The following is a 20,490-nucleotide window of genomic DNA, read 5'->3' on the forward strand; positions in this document are numbered from 1 at the left end:
GAGAATGACAAGAATCAAAAACCCAGGGACAAGATGTAGTCCACCCAAACACGACACTGAGCTGGAGACCTGACAGGCTCAGCTGCCGCTCAGGGGGAGAAAAACAAAAATCCCTTTATCTACCTCCACACCCTCCCAATAGAGAACGGTGTCAGATCAATTTATTGCCTTTCCCCTGACAATCAATCAGGCCTCCTCCACTGCTCAGGCTCTGCTGGAACCGTGTCACAGGCAGCAGGGAGAGGGAGAGCAGCAGAGGAGGGCTCGGAGGAGGCTGCTCAGATTTATGCTGCTGGTGATTAGTAAGAGATGGGCGGCTCCTGGCCAGAGCAGCTCATAGTCACAAGATCAGAACCACACCGAGTTGTGTAAGGCACACAGGAGTCCCTGCAAACCTCCCTGGGCTTGCATGGAGAGGCTCTGGAGCCTTGGTGTGGATGGGGCTGTGGAAATAGCTCAGGGAAAGTGCCTTCACAAGGTTGTTGCAAATGTGTGGAGTGAGGTTTTTCAGGCTGATCGTGCTCCTGAGACTGCTGTTTGCAAGTAGAAAGAGGCTCAGGCAGGGATAAATATTTAATGGGGTCCCAGAGAAGTGTTTCCACTTCCCCACTGGAGAAAGAGGGTGTCCACACTGAGCTGCACATGGAGCTCTCCATGGGAGTCTCCAAATCCCAGATCTGTGACTCGCAAGGGAATTGCTGATGAACACCAGAGGCATGGATATCAGCAAGTCCAAGGCAGTTTGTGTCTCACCACCATCCCAGTTCATGTCTCATCACTATCCCAGTTGTATCTCACCTCCATCCCAGTTTGTGTCTCATCACCATCCCAATTCATGTCTCACCACCATCCCAGTTCATGTCTCACCACCATCCCAGTTTGTGTGTCACCACCATCCCAGTTTGTGTCTCACCACCACCCCAGTTAATATCTCACCACCACCCCAGTCTGTGTCCCCCCACCCTCCCAGCAGTGCAGCCCCCCACCCCACTCACTCTTTGGGGGGGGTCAGGTCATCAGGCCGTGTCTCGAAGAACTGCAGCACCTCCTCGCACTGGGAGATGTAGGGAGGCAGCTGGATCAGAGCCTGAGGAGCAAACACAGACACGGTGAGGGAACCATCCAAACTCTGCAGGGAGCTCGGGGAGGACTCCTGGGAGTGCAGGGAGCTGGGACAGGAGTGGTTCCAAGCACGGGCTGGAGAGAACCACAACAAATCCAGAGAACAAGACCCCACTCCCACCCACCACCCCTCCCTGCTGCAATTAACACTAAAGGAGAATGAGCAGGGACTGCTCAGCCAGCTCCAGCCCTTTGGGCAGATGTTGTGTCAGAGGGTGAGAGCCCCAGGGGTGTCCATGCAGCCTCCCAGCTCAGTTTCCCAGAGTGGAGCAGGATCCTTGGGAAAAGCTGGGCATTTTACACGTGGCAGACTCTCATTGCAATCCTAAAAATGCTCCCCTGGGCAGTGGCAGCTTGGGAAGGGGCAGGGAGAGAAGCAAAGGAGGCAAAAGCACAGCACCAGGGCTGGGAGCTGGCTCTGCTGCTGTGGGATGGCAGGGGATGGAAAATTCCCTCTGCTTCTTTCCCTTCAAGGAAAAGATTGTAAAAAAGCTCCAACAGTGGGACCTGCAGGGTGAGAGTGCCTGGCTGGGGGGGCAATGGAGAAAGGGAGCATTTAAAATCAGGGAGCATTTAAAATCAGGGAGCAGAGCTGCAGCCCGACCTGGAGCAGATTTATAACCAGTTTTCTGTTACGATTCCCCCTCCCCTCTGCTTGCTGTCCCAGCAGACTCGTGACAGCAGTGTGAGCAAACCAAACCTCCCCTCATTTCTCTCCTGGAGACAAAGCCACAGCTGCAGGGAGACCACAGAGTGACCACGGAGATCAGATGTGGCTCCTTCTTGCCCCAAGTGCTGGCCCCCACAGCCCTTCCAGAGCAGGCAGTCCCTCAGTAGTGCCAGCACAGCAGACTCAGACCACTAATCACGGGCCAGACATGAGCAGGATCATGAGACACAGCAGAGAGAAAACCACTCCCTGCGTGGCTCCTGGGCCCAGGGAAGGGCTATTCAAATATCAGGTTTTGCAGGGATGCCATTCCCATGTGGTGCCCCTCCCCAGCTCCAGCATCCCATGATCTAAGTCATTTCTCCCCCGTGCCAAAATCTCTGGGATTTTGTGGCCTGGAGGAGGCTCTGAGAGCAGGGGATGATCCCAGAGAGCTCCCTGTGCAGGAAGGAGGAGAGACAAGGCCCACAGCTCATTTCCTGGGGCGTTTTGAAGGAAGCCCACCTAGAGCTGACTCTGCTGTCCTTCTGGCCACTGCACCAAAAACAGCAGCACGAGCAGTCTGATGTCTGTCCCACCCCTGGCCCTGCAGAGGCCACCAGGACACAGCTTTAGGCAATGGTGCTCGAGCCACAGCAAAGTCACCTTCCCCATCCTGCTGCCTGCAGAGGAGGAAGGACCAAAGACAGAGAATCCTTGTTGGATTAAAATCCACTTTGCAGGCAGTGAGAAAGGATGACTTGGGTTCAATGCAAGATGTTTTCTATTCCCAGCTGTTGAAACCATTTGGGGAGGTGTTTTCTTTATCCCTTCCAGCCCCATCCTCCCTCCAGGGGATCTCTGCTGTCCATGGCCCATCCAGGCTCACTGCAGGGCTGAGACAATTCCATCAGCCCATGGGGGAGGAGCCCAGCATTCCCACCTGGATCAAACCTGGCATTGAGAACCCCAGCACAGCCTGTTTGGATTCCCAGAGGGAGACCAGACCCAGCTCAGCACCACTGGGCCCTTCTACAGGATCATCTCTGCTCCACCAGAACCACATCTGGCACTGCAGGAGGGTTTATTTGGACTGACACCAACACCCTGAACCAACAGGGGGTCAGGTTGTGTTCTGACTCTGTCAGTGTTTTTCTTTTTTGTTTGTTTGCTTTTTTGTACCATTACATTTTTATTTTTTTAATATTCCTAGTAAAAGAACTGTTATTCCTATTCCCATATCTTTGCCTGGGAACCCCTTAATTTCAAAATAATTCAGAGGGAGGGGGTTTACATTCTCCATTCCAAGGGAGGCTCTGCCTTTCCCTGGCAGAGATACCTGTCTTTCCAAAGCAGGACAAAGGATAATTCTCCACCAGCAGTATTTTCAGTGTGCCACTCGGTCTCTTTGGGGTAGAGCATCACCACTCCTTCATCAACCCCCCTCTAACGCTTTCCCAAAATCCCTTGGACAGGAGGAAGGCAGATCCCAAACCACGAGAAAGACCAACAGAAGTGGAACACGAAGAGCAAGAACTGGAGAAATGGGAAGACATTTCAGGCCTTTGCTCCCTCTCCTTGCCAATCCTCCAATGGCTGCTTGAAGTCTCATTTAGCAACTCATTGCTCTGATTCCTTCACTGCTTTTCCTGCACTTTATCTTAAATTGCCACATTTTTCAGTACAGCAGGAGCTGGAACACTGCCCTGTGAGAGCAATGCTTCCCCCCTTTGCTCCTCTTCCCTTCTTCCACCCCAAATCTCCCCCATCCTCTTTTCAAGGCTCTCCCAATGAACAAAGACACCCAACTTCCCTCAGAGGAGATGGCAATAAAAGCAGAAACTTCCTCACACAGCTTTCTCCTGCTAATTCCTCACTCATTTTACATCTCTGCAGCCCCTGGTCAGTCCCACACCCACCTCAGCTCAGCTGCTTTCCGGGTAAGCAGCAGCAGCAGCTCAAGGCCAGGCAGGGAGAGCTCAGAATCCCTGGGTGATGCATTAACAGGAGGAGGAGAGCACAGCTCCCTAAGTGGGTCATATAACATCAGCCATTACGTTCCAGTTGTTAAGTCAAATGGGTTCATTATATTTTATGCCACTAATGGCATCGCTCTGGAAGAGGCAGCTGCAGCATTTTGTCACTGAGGGACGTTTTCTTCCCCAAAATTGAATTTACGGCCGCGACTGTCCGTGGAGCTGACACACTTCAGTGGCTCTGGAGACAAGGGGGAAGCACCACCAGCTTCCCCCAGGACAGCTCAGGGCTCAGCTTGCACCACATCTCCATCACTCTGCCCTCGCCCGCTGTCCTGGCCCGCAGTGATGCTCATCTGCAGAGCTGTCAGGATGCATTTCCCAGCTCATCTCCATCCCTGGAGTTGTTATTCCAGCCACGCCGTCCCTGCCTGGCTGAGACCCAAACCCCACAACCTCCCTCACCTAAAGGATGGGATGGATATTTCTACCATTTCCCCATCCTCTCCCCTGGGTTTGACAGCCTTTGCATCCATTTCCAACAACATTCAGACTGGATTTTGGAGGTTCCAGCCCTGCCGTGGCTGCCGCAAGTACCAATGAACGTCCTTGACATGACAAGATGTGACACTCCTGATTTGTGTGAAAATAATTTGTCGTGGACTTCGGTATTTGGTTTCCCCTGCCAAAAAAAAAATCTGCCCTAAAATCATAATTTCCCTTAACACTTCAGCCTGATTTTATATCCTTCAAGGGTATGGAGCAAATTGTCTCAGCCTTCTCTCTGTTCCAATAATTTTTCTGAGGTACAAGTTGTCTTACCCTGTTTTGGAGTTTGCATCCCAGTTTGGAACCACCCCACCACCCTACAGCCTCGAGTGCTGTCTGCTACATAAAACAGGAGGCTTTTTCCTAATAGACTGGAAAGGAAAAGCTCCTTGAGGAGCTGAGTCCTTCAAACCAAGTTCTGGATCAAGAATTTCACACCAAGCCTGTGGTGGTGGACACAGCCAGGTCCTTTCCAGCCCTTCCAGAGCTGGAGAAAGGACAGGAGGAAGGCAAAGCCCAGCAGCAGGATGCAAACAGGGCTGGGCACCTCTGCCCCTCTTAACCCCAGGAGAGAAAAGCCAAACCACGGACGATTTTTAACCAAAAAAAAAAAGGGACGGACAGTGGGGCTAACCCACACTCCCCGTGCTCTGAGCACTGGCACACCACGGGATGCTGTCAGTCCATCAGGACAGGCTGGATCAGGCTGGGGCTGCCCCTGGTGGGTGCAGGAAGCCCCCCTTACCTTGCAATACTCATCGATGGGGATCAGGCGTTTCACCGCGACGTCGCGGATGTGGCTCCGGCGGAACAGGATCTTCCCTGAAACACCAGAGAGGGGACACAGGGACAGGCTTGAGGAGAGAAGACAAAGGATTCTGCACGATTCAATGTGAATCTAGCAAAAAAACCCCTTATTGTGCTTCTAAACATTGTTTATGTTTATTTCTTATTTTAATCTAATTGGTTGATAAAGTGTCTTGGGTTCAATGCAAGATGGTTTCTATTCCCAGCTGTTGAAATTGGTTGAGGAGGTGTTTTTCCTTCTCCCTTCCAGGCCCCATCCTCTCCCCAGGGGATCTCTGCTGTCCATGGCCCATCCAGGCTCACTGCAGGGCTGAGACAATTCCATCAGCCCAGGGGGAGATGCTCCACCCAGGGGGAGGAGCCCAGCATTCCCACCTGGATCAAACCTGGCATTGGGAACCCCAGCACAGCCTGTTTGGATTCCCAGAGGGAGACCAGACCCAGCTCAGCACCACTGGGCCCTTCTACAGGATCATCTCTGCTCCACCAGAGCCACATCTGGCACTGCAGAGGGTTTATTTGGACTGACACCAACACCCTGAACCAACAGGGGGTCAGGTTGTATTCTGACTCTGTCAGTGTTTTTCTTTTTTTGCTCATTTGCTTTTTTGTACTATATTTTTAATATTCCTAGTAAAGAACTGTTATTCCTATTCCCATATCTTTGCCTGAGAGCCCTTTAATTTCAAAATTATAACAATTGAGAGGGAGGGGGAGTTTACATTCTCCATTCCAAGGGAAGCTGTGGCTTTCCCTGGCAGAGACACCTGTCTTTCCAAACTAAGACATCCTGTGAGCGTCATTTTACTCGGGCTGACACCCCTGTGTCTGTCAGCAACTTTTCTCATTCTTTCTTCTTGCAACATCAGCTTTTTTTTATTCACAAAGGCAACCTCGTTCTTTAGCTGCAGAAGGTCAGGCTGGTTCATTTAGTCCATTTTCCTGTGACTGTGACCCTACAGCAGGTCAGCACAGCACTCATTGGAATCACTGCCAGGACCTTCTCCTTGCCAAAAGCACCATACCCAAAAAAAAAAAAAACCAACCCCAAACCCCCACATTTTCTCAAACAGATTAATTCCCTCATCAGAATCAGATTAAAGTGGCAAAGATTTTCAAGGAGGGAGAAGAGGAAAGTGCATCCCCTGGTCTCTCAGCAGTGTGACAATGAGGAGGAGCATCAAAGAATGTGCCTGGCACCTCTCTCTTTGCTGGGGTGGACAAAATCCACCAAAAATCCTGGCAAACTCTGGCAGGACATTCCTTATCCCATTGTCCAGAGTGTCCAGGTCTAGTTTGAGGCAGCAGCCAAGCCTGAGGGGTTTTTCCCTGTGCAGCTCCTGCTCCTGGAAGCCTCAGTGTCGGGACTGCAGCTCTGAGTCAGACCTATAGAATTTTCCTTCCTGTCTGGGGTTTATTTTTGTTCTCCATTAATGGGATCCTCTTGCCACTCCGTTTCCTCCCCTCTGGCTTGTGGTACAGGCCTCTTTCCTTTGAAGCCTAATGAGTCCTAAATGCTTCAAGCTGCTCTCTCAGGGAACAGCTTCTCTGGCTTTAAAGGAGACAAAAGCCATTAGCAGAGGGCGAAACAGATCCGTGATCAAAAGGGTCGGGACGTGGCAGGATTTCAGACCACTTCCCAAAGCTCCAGGAACTGGCTCTGCTCTGCAACACCATCACCTGGAAAATTGTGGTTTGGGGGGGTAGGTGGTAATGAAATTTCCATCAAATTCCTCCTGGCATCTCCAATACCACAGGAAAGTCTTGCTTGGGTTTCCAATCCCATCCCTGAACCCAAGGAGAGAAAGAACCTCTTCATTTATCAAAGGGGTCACCATGGGGCAACCCAGAAAACGAACTCCCCTCACTCCATCCTTGCAAACCACATGAGAGCAGGGAAAAAACACTTGGAGAGTCACATTGTGGCTTTGTCCCTGCTGTGGGTCTGGAGTTATTGGAGCCAGGGGCTGGATGCTGCTCAGAACAGGACACAGCAAAACGGTCACACGGTTATGACGATTTTAAATCCAGGGCTGAGTCATTGATCAGGACTCTAAACCCAGGATTGGGTGATTTATCCCAATTTTCAGCCCAGGGCTGGGTCACCCTCTGTGCCTCTCCGTGACTTGGCCAGGAGCTGCATCACGGGTGACTCCTGCAAGCTGCCAAGGCATTTCTGAAAGAGAGATGAACTAAAGCCAAGCCAGCTTCAGTTTGCAGAGAGCAAGAACCTTCTGGAGGAGCCAAATCTCCCGTCAGGCTCAGTGAAAGCTCTGGAGCACACAGAGAATCCACTCGGAGCCAGCTCCATCCTTGCCCTGCAGTGAGAGGGATGGGGACAGCCCAGCCCAGGGCTGCTCCTCCTCATTTCTGGGCTTTGGCAGCAGGGCTGGGACACTGATGGTGGGGAGTGTTCCGCTCTGTAGTGAGCAAAAAAAAGCACATTGAGAAGAGCCAAATTGTGAGAAATGGGTTTGTGGAGGATTCTCAAAGCCTCACGTGGGTTTTGTGCAAACTCTGAGATAAAAAAATGGTGACTTGGAAAGGCCACGGGATGGGACAGACGTTGCTGAGAGAGAAATGGAACTAAAAACAAGTTTCAAACTATGGCTTTACAAATAGATCAGGTATTTTTGAGAATTAGAACTGTGAAAGGTGCATTGTAGCAAGACCATGTAGGGTAAAATAATAATAAAATAATAAATGATTGGTGTTAGCATTGTGTGGCAAGAGCTGATAGGCTGAAAAGCATTTATAAGGGATTATAACAAAGAAATATTTTGGCTTCTGATAGAACGGTGTTGAGTTTTACATCTCTTGTGTCTCACCCTTCTATGAGATTGACAATGGAATAAAATCTTTAAAAACTCCTCTCAGCTGCCCCAGATTTTAAATTATGAAACTTTTAGATTATGAGACTGATTTTTTTTTTCCAACACCAAATCTGGCATCTTTTGTGACAGAGTGAGAACCAAATCCTCCTTCTATTCAATCTTTTTGAGGGTGAACAGGGAATTTGCCTGCAAAGACTGGGAACAGCACCCAGGCCAGAGCTCCAATCTTTGCCCTGAACAATTATTTTCCACCTGACAACGGAATGATGAAGTTTTCCCTTTGCATCAGCAACCCCAGAGTGTTTTCTGCCCAGGATCCTGTTGGAATGGTGATGGCTAAAAAGATGAATGGATCACCCCAGCTCTGCTGGCAGTGCTTGAGGAGTGGCTGTTTTGGTTCCAGGTCTGCCAAAATGAACTCACTGATGGGTGGGTAGGTTAGAAATGGCTGAAATAATAAGCTCTGGGTGTGGGAATATTGAAATGTTTAACAGACATATGCTGGTGAGTAATAATAAAAAAGAATACAGTTTGGAGGGGGGGAATAAATTCATCACAAATGATCTGAAATTAGCCCAGGCATGGAGCATATGAACCAGCAGGAAATCCAGCTCCTCTCCCCATTTGCTCCAGATCTGGTGTTTTTCAACAAGGAAGTTTATTTTCTAACAAAAAGCTGACTTTAGTCGAAATGCCCAATTAACATAATTGCAGCCCCTTCAGTGCTGCCAAAGCCAGCAATAGAAAGCCTTGACTTGACAGGCAGCAGAGAGCAGGAAACCACTTCCCTCCTGGAAGGGAAAGGTGGGGAACTGCAGGGTCAGGGAGATGCAGCTTTTCCCTGGACACCTTTCCCTTGGCCCAGCCCTAAACCTGGGAATGGCAGAGCCCCCAGTGGGGCTTTTCCCATGGCCAGAGACAACAAAACACAAAGGAAACACAGGAGACTGAGGGGTGCAGAGAGCACAGGAACAGCCCTGCAGCTCCAGGGGGTGGCTCCCAGCACTCATTCCCAGCACTCTCTCCCTTATGATGCTTTTTTGGCTCCTTCCAGAACTTGTCAGGATCCTCATCCAGGTGCTGGAATTGTCCCAGACCAGATTGGACAGGGCTTGGAGCAGCCTGGGATAGTGGAAGTTTTCCCTGCCCATTGCAAAGGTGGGATGAGGTGACCTTTAATGTCCTTCCCAACCCAAACCATCCCATGGCTCCACAATTCTAAACTCATTTTTCCCCCTCTCCCAGCTCTGCTCCTGCAGCACTCATTCCCAGCACTCTCCCCCTGATGCTTTTTTGGCTGTTTCCAGAACTCATCAGGATCCTCACCCAGGTGCTGGAAGTGTCCCAGGACAGGTTGGACAGGGTTTGGAGAAACCTGGGATAGTGGAAGGTTTCCCTGCCCATGGGATGAGGTGACCTTTAATGTCCCTCCCAACTTAAACTATCTCATGGCTCCACAATTCTCAACTCATTTTTCCCCCTCCCAGCTCTGCTCCTGCAGCACTCATTCCCAGCACTCTCTCCCTCCTGATGCTTTTTTGGCTGTTTCCAGAACTCGTCAGGATCCTCATCCAGGTGCTGGAAATGTCCCAGGCCAGGTTGGACAGAGCTTGGAGCACCTTGGGATAGTGGAGCTTTCCCTGCCCATGGGATGAGGTGACCTTGAAGGTCCCTTCAAACCCAAACCATCCCATGACTCCACAATTCTAAACTCATTTTCCCCCTCCCAGCTCTGCTCCTGCAGCACTCATTCCCAGCACTCTCTCCCTCCTGATGCTTTTTTGGCTGTTTCCAGAACTCGTCAGGATCCTCATCCAGGTGCTGGAAGTGTCCCAGGCCAGGTAGGACAGGGTTTGGAGAAACCTGGGATAGTGGAAGGTTTCCCTGCCCATGGCAGAGGTGGGATGAGGTGACCTTGAAGGTCCCTCCTAACCCAAACCATCCCATGACTCCACAATTCTAAACTTATTTTCCCCTCTCCCAGCTCTGCTCCTGCAACACTCATTCCCAGCACTCTCCCCCTGATGCTTTTTTGGCTGTTTCCATAACTCATCAGGATCCTCATCCAGGTGCTGGAAATGTCCCAGGCCAGGTTGGACAGGGTTTGGAGCACCTTGGGATAGTGGCAGGTTTCCCTGCCCATGGGATGAGGTGACCTTGAAGGTCCCTTCAAACCCAAACCATCCCATGACTCCACAATTCTAAACTCATTTTTCCCCTCCCAGCTCTGCTCCTGCCTCCCCCAAGTTCAGGACACAGGAGGGGAGGCAGCTCTGCTGATAATGGGCTTTTCCACCAGCTGCAAAGGTCAGGGCTGCTGCAGGCTCCATTTGCCCATCTCTTGTCACAATCCCGGGGCTCAGAAATAATTAGATTTTGTTATTTACATAGATAATGTTGTGCATGAGCAATGGGAGCAGCAGAGGCTCCATCCCTGCTGGCACCAGGAATTCCCTCCAGCAGGAAATGAGCTAAAACACATTGTCCTTTACACAAACAAACCTGGGGGAGGATTGAACATTTATCACCCAGGAACGTGTCAAACAAGTTGATTTTGGAAAAAAGACAACTGAGATAAGGCACTGACACACAATGCCTGCCCTTGCCTGCTTTTTCTGGGCTTTAAAAACTTGTTAATCCCTATTAAAAAAAAGAGAGAAGCTCTACTCAAGGTATTCTGGTTGGCCATGAAAATTCCTCCAGTGCCAGGAAGGATCTGCTCTCCCAGGAGTGGAAGAACCAAACTCCTCTGGGTAATAAAAGCTGATTTAGCTGGTTGACCCAGAGGAAAAAAAAAAAAAAAAAAAAAAAAAAAAAATTAAAATTGATGGAGCAGCTCCCAAAGGAAAAATATATATGTGTGTGATATATATATATATATGTGTATATATATGTGTGTATATATATATTTATACATGTATATATGTGTGTGTGTGTGGCTGATAAGGAATTTGTGTCTCCAGCAGTGTGAGACAGAGCAGGCAGGCCACAGGAGGGAGGGGTTAATCTCTCCAAACAAACAGAAACAGGGAAACAGGGCTCTGCAAATTGTGTTCTCCTGTGGGAATTGTCCAGGCAGAGCTGGAGTTATATTGGGAGCGAGGAGCTGGGAATAAAAACACAAAAAAAACCACAACAAAACAAAAAAACCCAACACCAAAAACAAACAAAAAAACACCAAAAACAAAACAAAACAAAAAAACAACCCCCCCAAAAACCAAAAAAACCCCAAAAACCCAAAAAACCCAAACCCAACCAAACAAAACAAAACAAACCCCAAAAAACCCCCAAAAAACCCAAATCCAACCAAACAAAAAAAAACCCCAAAAACCCAAAAACCCCAAACCCAACCAAACAAACAAACAAAAAAAACCAAAAACCCAAAAAAAACCCCAAAAAAACCAAACCAAAACAAACAAAACAAACCAAAAAAAATCAAAACAAAACAACCCCCCCCACACACAAAAAAACCCCCAAAAATTAAACAAACAAACAAACAAACAAAAACACAAAAAAACAAAAAAAACCCAAAAACAAAACAAAACAAAACAAAAACAAAAACCAAAAAAAAAAAATTAAAAAAAAAAAAAAAAAAAAAAAAAAAACAAAACAAAAAAAAAAAAAAAAAACCAAAAAAAAAAAAACCAGGCAGAGGGACCTCAAGCAGCAAAACTGTGGAGCCAAAGGAGTGGAAAAGCATCTGGTGCCTCCTGCTCTGCCCTAAAGGACTCCCCCCAACTCTGCCCCTGCCCCACAACCTCGGAAAGAATTCACTCTTCTGCACCTTTCAAATCACATCCAGATTTTCCCTGGCACAGGTTCCAAACTGGCTTCAGGAAAAAAAAAAAAAAAAAAAAGGCAGCTCTGAATGTAGACACGTAATTAATCCCAGCCCCTGGAGCAGCCAGTTAATTCCTGGGCTGGGGGATCAGCCATGGGGATGGTGTTTCCAGGGGTCCCACACTCAATATCTGCTCTGATTTCTGACTCTGGGACTGCCCTCCCAACCTGCTACAGCACAGATCTCATCTTAGCAGAGCAGAAAAATAACAATAAATAACAATTAGGACCCTTGTCCCATCTCCAGATGTCAAAAGACTGAGCAAAGTTAGGTACCAGAGCTGGAAAATGGATGAGTTTTCTCCCAGTGCCTTCACAGAGGTTATTTTTTGGGGAGTCAAAGCATCCTCAGAGCTGTTCTGGGAGAAAAAGCCCCAAATTTGTGTGTGGCACTGATTCCCACACCCAGCAGGCTGGGAATGAGCAGAAAGGAGCCCTAATTCTGCTTTTAAAAACCACCTCCCCAAACCCCCTTTTTCTCCCGCTCCTTTTCTCGGGACTTCACTCCTGCCTGCAGCTAAATCTTCCTAAAAAGCAACTTTACAGCCAAAGTGAGCTCAGCCTCAGGCAACCCCTCCTTGCTGGGGCTCACGTTTCCAGAGAGGCAGGAAAGCTTGGCCAGGGTTTGCTGCAGCCACTGGGGCTGCATTTGGAGCTTGGAAGGCTCCAAGTCCCTTCTAGAAGCTGTTTCCTGAAGGATCTGGCACAGCCCTCCCCAGCTGAGCTCATCTGTTTGCTCAGCTCCCTCTTTCCTGGGGTCTCCACGCTGGCCAGAGAGGGAGGAACCCCGGGCTGGAGGTTCCAGCTGGGCACCAGCAGAGCTCAGCTCCTCCCCAGCTGCTCCAGAGCCCTGCCAGGGGCTCAGCTGGGGCCAGCAATGGGCTGGGTGCTGCCACAGCTGCTCCAGAGCCACAAAAACCTCTGCCAGGGGCTCAGCTGGGGCCAGGCATGGGCTGGGTGCTGCCACAGCTGCTCTAGAGCCACAAAAACCTCTGCCAGGGGCATAGCTGGTGGCTGGGTGATGCCACAACTGCTCCAGGAGGTACCCCAGCTCCACAAAAACCTCTGCCAGGGGCACAGCTGGTGGCTGGGTGATGCCACAACTGCTCCAGCTCCACAAAAAGCTCTAGCAGGGGCACAGCTGGTGGCTGGTGCTGTTACAACTGCTCCAGAGCCAATTCAGGGCACAACTGGTGGCTGGGCGATGCCACAGTTGCTCATGGAGCTGCCCTGGAGCCACAAAAACCTCTGCAAGGGGCACAGCTGGTGCCAAGCATGGGCTGGGTGCTGCCCCAGCTGCCCCAGAGCTAGTTCTGGGGCACAGCTGGTGGTTGGGTGATGCCACAACTGCTCCAGGAGCTGCCCCAGAGCCACAAAAAGCTCTACCAGGGGCACAGCTGGTGGTTGGGTGCTGTTACAGCTGCTCCAGAGCCAATTCAGGGGCACAGCTGGTGGTTGGTATGGGCTGGGTGCTGCCACAGGTGCCCTAGAGCCACAAAAAACTCTGCCAGGGGTACAGGTGGTGGTTGGGTGCTGCCACAACTGCTCCTGGAGCTGCCCCAGAGCCACAAAAACCTCTGCCAGGGGCACAGCTGGTGGCTGGGTGATGCCACAGCTGCTCCAGCTCCACAAAAAGCTCTGCCAAGGGCTGGAGGCCAGCTAAGAGAGCTCAAAGAGCCCTTCACACTCCCCTCCATGGCAGCAGAGCTCTTGAGGCACAGCACAGGAGCAGTGCCAGGACTGTGCAGACCCCGCCAGGCTCTGCTCTGGGGTGAACGTGGTGCCAACAGCCAGAAAGGGACAAGCCCCAAAGCTTTGCTCTGCTTTGGAGGAGCCAGCACAAGAGCTGAGTGGGCTGGAGGGCTTGCACTTACAAAAACCCCTTCTGGCAGCATCAAAGACCTGCTTCAAGAGGCCAAAAAAAGTCTGCAGGAATAAGAAGTCAAACCCTCATCAAACGAGGGAACACAAAACACAGAGCTCTGTGGGTTGGGTGTTGTAACGTGGGGCAATCCTGGAACTCCTCCCCATTCCAGGAAAACCAGCCTTGACAGAAAAACCCCATGGAACCTTCCCAGGTTGTGGTGGTGACCCTGAGCCCGGGACAGTCTGGGGTTTGCTGAGTTGCAGGAGGCATTTCTGAGAGCTGCAGGGGCCACACAAGGCCTGGGGCTGCTCTGCTCTGCAAGGGCATGGCAGGAAACCACTGCAGCCAAATCCCCCCCAGTAATGAGATGCAGATGCTCAAAATGGGATTGGGAACAAACTCCAGCGTTCCCAGAAGCTGAACACGATCAAGGCCAGGGAGACAGAACCAGGTTTTTGCAGGAACACAGTCCTGGGCTGCTCAGCTGAGCTCACCTGGATGGCCCCCAGTGGGCTGAGAGAGACAAAGTTGGGCTTCAGCTGTAAAAAAACTTGTCATCCCAAACTGGGAAGGCAAAGAAAGGAATCAGGCTCCAGTACAGCCAGCAAATAGTGAAACAGCCAGGTGAAACACTCCTCCTTTACCCCAGGTGAAACTCTCTTCCCTTTACCCCAGGTGAGATCCTCTTCCCTTTACTCCCAGGTGAGATCCTTTTCCCTTTATCCCCAGGTAAAATCCCCTTCCCTTTACCCCCAGGTGAAATCCTCTTCCTTTACCCCAGGTAAGATCCTCTTCCCTTAGCCCCAGGTGAAATCCCCTTCCCTTTATCCCCAAAGTGAATTCCCCTTCCAGAAGCAGAGCCTGGGGATGTTTTGGCTCACTGAACTCCTCCAGGAGGCTGAAGGGCAAAGGCTCCACAGTTCCCACTCCCAACACCACAATTTCCCCGAAGCACAGAACTCCTGAAACTGTCCCAGCCTTTATTTTCCAGCAATTTCCACCCCCTTTCTCCCCACAGTGGAAATCCCAGTGACATCTTTCTGAGTGAAGGGAAACTATTTCAACACCGAGGAGAAACAAATACTGGTGAGTGCGAGCAGCAGAGCTCACTTCCAAAAATAGCAGCGTTTTTGGTGGGAATTTTCTGCAAGTGCAGCACAGCCAAAGCACAAATCCAATTTTTCCAAGTGATGCCCTTGGCCAGTTTGGCTTCCACCTCTCCCTGCTGGCAGGAGCCCTGGTGCAGCAAGGGCTTTTCTGCTGTAACACCAGGAAAAAAAAAAAAAGCAGAAAAGGTGAGCTTGGCTTTTGCTGATGTTTCAATACCAGGACCAGCCAGAATCAGAAAGCCAGACCAGATTCTCTTGCTTAGAAAGGGGTGGAAATGATTTTTTTTTTTTTTTTAATTATTTTTTTTATGGTTTTATTTTTGCACACCACTCAGAGAAAAGCAAAAGGCCACAAAAGGCCTTTATGTTTCTAGAAGAGCCAGGAGGCAGAGCACAGCACAAAGGGCTGCACTAAACAAGACCTGACAGCCACTGGAAGTGATTATGGTGCCGTGACATTCCTAAATATCCTCATTAGCCACTCTGGGCTGGGGGTAAAAACAACTCTGTGGTCAGAGAGACTCCCTCCAGGCTGCTTTTATTTTTTTTTTTCCCAAGGCATATTAATGCTCTTTTTTTCCCCCTATACCACAAAGTGCCATGGGTTATCACATTTGTTCTTTGGGCATTAAACCAAATCCTGCTTTGGAGCGTCACTCCCAAACCCCACAGGAGGAAGCCCAGGCTGTGAATTCATCCCACTGTTCTTTCTTTCTCTCAGGATGTGCCCTGGAGCTGCAGGGGACAGAGAAAGCACTCACAGCACCCTCAGCCTCTTGCTGTGCCCATGAGGTTCTGGGTTTTCCACTCAAGGACAAATCCTGAAGGGGTTAAAACTCACTGGGCACGCTGCTGACAAACCCAGAGGTTTTAAAGGACCAAGAACTGGCTGTGGCTCAGATGGTTCAGATAAGAGCTGAAATCTGTGTATGATCTCACAGAGACTGGGGAAAAAGCTCCTGCCAGGCCAGGACCTGCTGGAGCCCCCCTGTCCTACCTGGCAGGAAGGGGATGATCCTCTGCTTGGGGTCCTTCTGGCCTCCCTCCATGGGGAACTTGTCCAGCATCTGCATCTACAAAAGGAAATGCAAGAGAGGTGAGGAAAGCCAGGGCTCCACTGGCCAGGAGGGGATGAAGCAGGAGAGGAGACAGAACCAGCCCAGAGATCTCCAACCACTCCCTCATTTTTTGGGAGGGAGATGCCAACTCTCCTTTGGTTTCCTTGGGCTGTGGATGTGAAGTGTCTCCCAGGATTTCTGCAGCTCCCCAGGGTATGGAAATGGCTCCGAGTGTCTCTGTTGGAGCTTAAATAATTCAGCATTTCTGGAAGCACTGGAGACAACCTGCCCAGGAAGTGTCCTGAGCCCTCTGCAGCCCTGCACACACAGCAGTCACACTTTTTCCCCTTGGATCTCAAACACTGGGATGAATTGTTGAGGTTTGGTGCACAGGGGACAGATGGAGGGAGGTATTTACCCCTGCAATTTGAGAAGAAATTAAAAACTCCTCCAAAGACAATGGGAAAAGCAGGAAGAGCTCTCAGAGTGAAAACAGGAGAACTCAGAGCCAGGTGGGCTGTGTTCTCAGAGTCTCCTCAAAGCAATTGGGAGGAGTTTATAGGGATGAAAACATCCCCAGAGGTGGCAGCAGCCAGGGACTGTGGTGACACTACAGCAGCCCCAGGGGGGACTTGGCTGCCCCAGGCATGCCAAGATCTCTTCCCTCAATCCATGAAAATCCAGGCAGCCACCACATCCCTGTCACTGTGTGAAACATTCCTGTTGTGCTGTGGTGGAGAGGTGCCCCTGGCCCTGCTGCTCCTGCAAGGAAGAGCATGGGAAAGCCTGGGGCTGGAGAAGGGTGAGGAAAAACAAGGCACAAACGCTGCACATCTGACTGTGGTTAAAAACACAATCCTGGAGGCACTGGGAGCACTCCTGGGGCACTGGGAGCACTCCTGGAGGCACTGGGAGCACTGGAGGCACTAGGAGCAGCTCTGGAGGCACTGGGAGCTCTCCTGGGGCACTGGGAGCACTCTGGGGGCACTGGGAGCACTCCTGGGGCATTGGGAGCACTCCTGGGGCACTGGGAGCACTCTGGGGGCACTGGGAGCACTCCTGGAGACACTGGGAACACTCTAGAGGACTGGAAGCTCTCCTGGGGCACTGGGAGCTCTCCTGGGGCACTGGGAGTTTTCCCAGCCTCAGCTGCAGCTCCAGGTGAGGATCCCTCACCCCCAGAGTTCTGTGAGCCCCCAAGGCATGAAGGGTGCCCAGATCCCTTCCCAGCCATCTGATCCCACCAAATCCATCCAGAACTCCAGCCCAGACCATTTCCAGTTCCTCCTGCTGGGCTGCAAAGCATCTCCTCATGGTGCGGACCCCACCTGACCTGCACATTCAGCCTGGAAAGGAATAAATTACTCTTTTTTTTTTCTTGCTGGAAAGAGGTGTCAGAGTGCCTGGAGCAGCCTGTGGCATTCACAGGGAGAGGAGAGGGAGGGGAAGGAGAGGGCAGGGAGGGGGATTGATCCCATGGATCCCCCCCAGCCCAGCTGCCACATCACACAGCTCTGGAGGAGGCAGCAACAAGCACCAGCTCATCAGTTTTCCCAGGCACGAGGCTGTGGGGAGAAGAGCTGGAAAACTCACTCCAAGGAAAACAAGGCCAGAGCTGGCTGAGAGCACAAGAGGCACTTTGGGAGAGCAGAGCCAGGAGTTACAAATCCACAGAAAACCAGCCTGGGCTGAGGGCTCCTCCAGAGCACAAAAAAGCACAAAGCAGAGATCAGCTCCAGAGCCAAGGGATGGCACCAGGGACAAGGAGGAGCCAGCTGGGAGAGCTCCAGGAGCTGAGATTCCCTGAGGAACAACTGAGGGAGCTGGGATTGTTTATCCTGGAGAAAAGGAGACTCAGAGGTGACCTTATCACTCTACAACTCCCTGAAAGGTGGCTGTGCTCAGGTGAGGGTTGGTATTTTTCTCCAGACAGGAACTGACAGAACCAGAGGACACTGGTTGGAAAATACAGGTTGGATATTAGGAAAAAGTATTTTACAGAAAGGGTGATAAAATACTGGAATGGTTTGCCCAGGGAGGTGGTGGAGTCACCATCCCTGGAGGTGTTTAAGGAAAGATTGGATGTGACACTTATGACCATCCATGGTTTATTTGAGGTATTAGAGCTGGGTTGGGCTTGATGATCTTGGAGGTCTCTTCCAACGCAGTGATTCTGATTCTTATTCTGGTTCTGTGTCTTCCCTGCTCCTGCTGGTTTTGCAGGACGGGGACACAGCACAGTTGTCACACTGCTCGTGCCAAGGAAAGCCAAGGAAAGCAGCCCCAGCTCTGAAAAAGGGTAAAAGTGCAGTGACCCCACAAACCCCAAGGGAGGGACACAGGGACAGGCAGCAGAATGTGGCCTGCAGAGTCCACATGTTCATGGCAGAGCTTTCCCAGCCCTGCAGGCACAGGAGCTGTGGGAGGGAGGAAGTTGGCAGGGGGAGACCCCAAAAAACCCTTTGTGCCCCAAAGGGTCCCATCCCAGCTCCAAACAGGATTGCTCACATCACATTCCCATTGCTCACATCACATTCCCATTCCCAGAAGGGATTCCCATCCAGGATCCTGGGGAGATGCAGACAGACACAAAACATGGCACAGCACAGAGGGGCCAAGTCTGACTCTCAGCAAGGCACTCAGCCAGCTCTCAGGGAGAAAAATGAATAAAAAAAATAAAAATACCCCAGCAACAATTAATCTATTGTTTCTCCCCTTCCAAGATTATTTTTAAGTATTTGTGACAGAGAAGGAAAAAGAGAAAGGTTGGAGTGGATGCAGTTTGAAGGATTTTGGTGTCTTTGATGATGTGGGAAGATGTTGTATCTTAATTTTTACTGAGCCTTTTGCAGCAGGGAGAGAGATCACAGCTCCCCAACCCCTGGAGCCACAGAAATCCAAGTGGGGGATCCAGCCCAGCCTTCCCACACCAGCACAGGGCACATTTATCCACATTTATCTCCACCACCAACTTATCTTATCAGAGAGCTGTTTTCCTTCCCCAGGAATGTCTGGGCAGCAAGTCTGGAGTGAGGCAGAGTGTGAGAACTCCCCGTCCCCAAATACAAGGAAAAACAAACCAGGAGAACACCCCCAGGGATGGGCAGCCTTTGAAAAGCAGCTTTGCGCCAACAGCTGGCAGTGAGCTGCTTCATTAACAGGAAAACCATAAGATAATATCCTAATTAGAGCAATTAAGAGGCTGCAGGGGATCCCAGGGAGGAGAGGGATGTCCCTGCCCAGCAGGATTCCTGGGAAGCAGAAGCTGTGCCCAAAAAGGAGCTGATGGTGCAGAGCCAGAGGGTTTTACACCCTGCAGACAGGGTGAGCCCAGAGGTCTGGCTGCTGCAGGAGAGGTGTCACAGAGCCCTCAGGTGTCACAGCCTGCCAGCAGGACATGGCACTGCCCAGCTGGAAAAAGCTTGGAGGAATCGCTGTCAAAAAAACACAGCCTCGAGCCAAGTGGCAGCAGGTCATAAGGTGGGCCATGCTTTGCTTCTCCTCTGATTTGCACAGGGCACTGGAAGAGTTTTTTTGCTCTTTTCAAGATGATTTTTTTTTTTTTTTTTTTTTTGAATGAGACAAGAAAAATGTGCAGAAAGTGATGCTGAGAAAGTCCCACCTGAACACAGGAAAAACATTTTTTCTGAGCAGAGCCCAGGGATGGAATCTCCTCCCTGGGGATATTCCAGAGGTTTCTGGACACTGCTGTGCCTGTGCTGGGGCAGGGAGGTGACACCAGTGACACTGTGCTGTGCCTGTGCTGGGGCAGGGAGGTGACACCAGGGACACTCTGCTGGGGCAGGGAGGGGACACCAGTGACACTGTGCTGTGCCTGTGCTGGGGCAGGGAGGTGACACCAGGGACACTCTGCTGGGGCAGGGAGGTGACACCAGTGACACTGTGCTGTGCCCTGTGCTGGGGCAGGGAGGTGACACCAGTGACACTGTGCTGTGCCTGTGCTGGGGCAGGGAGGTGACACCAGGGACACTCTGCTGGGGCAGGGAGGGGACACCAGTGACACTGTGCTGTGCCTGTGCTGGGGCAGGGAGGTGACACCAGTGACACTCTGCTGGAGCAGGGAGGTGACACCAGTGACACTCTGATGGGACAGGGAGGTGACACCAGTGACACTCCGCTGGAGCAGGGAGGTGACACCAGTGACACTTTGAGGTCCCGTCCAGCCTGACCCATCCTGGGATTGTGGCATTTGCTTTGTTTGACTGGCAGAGGTTCAGCCTAAAACCACATTGCCCCTTCATGGTCCAGCTGCCCCAATCCCTGCCTCCATCAGCCAGGCCTCTTATCCAGAGAGAGGAGCCAGCTTTTGACACCACTCGAAGGGAAAAAGCGGAAAAAAAAAAAAAAAATAAAGGAGTTCAACAAAAAGGCTTCCCAGTCTGGCTGAGTGCAGTGGTGGAACCACAAGAGGCTCTTTGTGAGAGGAGCAGCTGGGGGAAGGCACAGACAGCACCAGCAGCAGCCTGGCAGGGAGGAGAGATGAGCCAGGGCTGGCCTCATCCCACTCTCCTCAACTCCCTGGGGAGCAGGGAATGCCACAGGCACAGTCCCTGTGTGTGTCCCCCTGAGGGGACTGTCCCTGCAGTCCCTGTGTCCCTGCAGGGTGAGGGGACAGTCCCTGCAGTCCCTGTGTCCTTGCAGGGTGAGGGGACAGTCCC

General features: G+C 51.1%; 2 protein-coding genes across 6 annotated transcripts in view; both read right to left on the reverse strand.

Moving 5' to 3' along the window:
• The window catches only part of SH3PXD2B (SH3 and PX domains 2B), a 78,388-nt gene that overhangs the window by 29,505 nt on the left and 28,393 nt on the right, over positions 1–20,490 (reverse strand). Inside the window, exons 3-5 of the mRNA XM_083872096.1 lie at positions 15,751–15,826; positions 5,042–5,118; positions 996–1,087 (exon numbers count right to left, since the gene is read on the reverse strand). Of these exons, the coding sequence (XP_083728222.1) occupies positions 996–1,087; positions 5,042–5,118; positions 15,751–15,826 (245 nt within the window). The remainder of the gene's footprint in view (positions 1–995; positions 1,088–5,041; positions 5,119–15,750; positions 15,827–20,490) is intronic.
• The window catches only part of SH3TC2 (SH3 domain and tetratricopeptide repeats 2), a 317,636-nt gene that overhangs the window by 5,993 nt on the left and 291,153 nt on the right, over positions 1–20,490 (reverse strand). The gene's annotated exons all lie outside the window — the stretch shown is intronic.

The sequence above is a fragment of the Zosterops lateralis genome (genome assembly GCF_965231275.1).
Source record: "Zosterops lateralis genome assembly, chromosome: 14".
NCBI lineage: Eukaryota > Metazoa > Chordata > Aves > Passeriformes > Zosteropidae > Zosterops > Zosterops lateralis.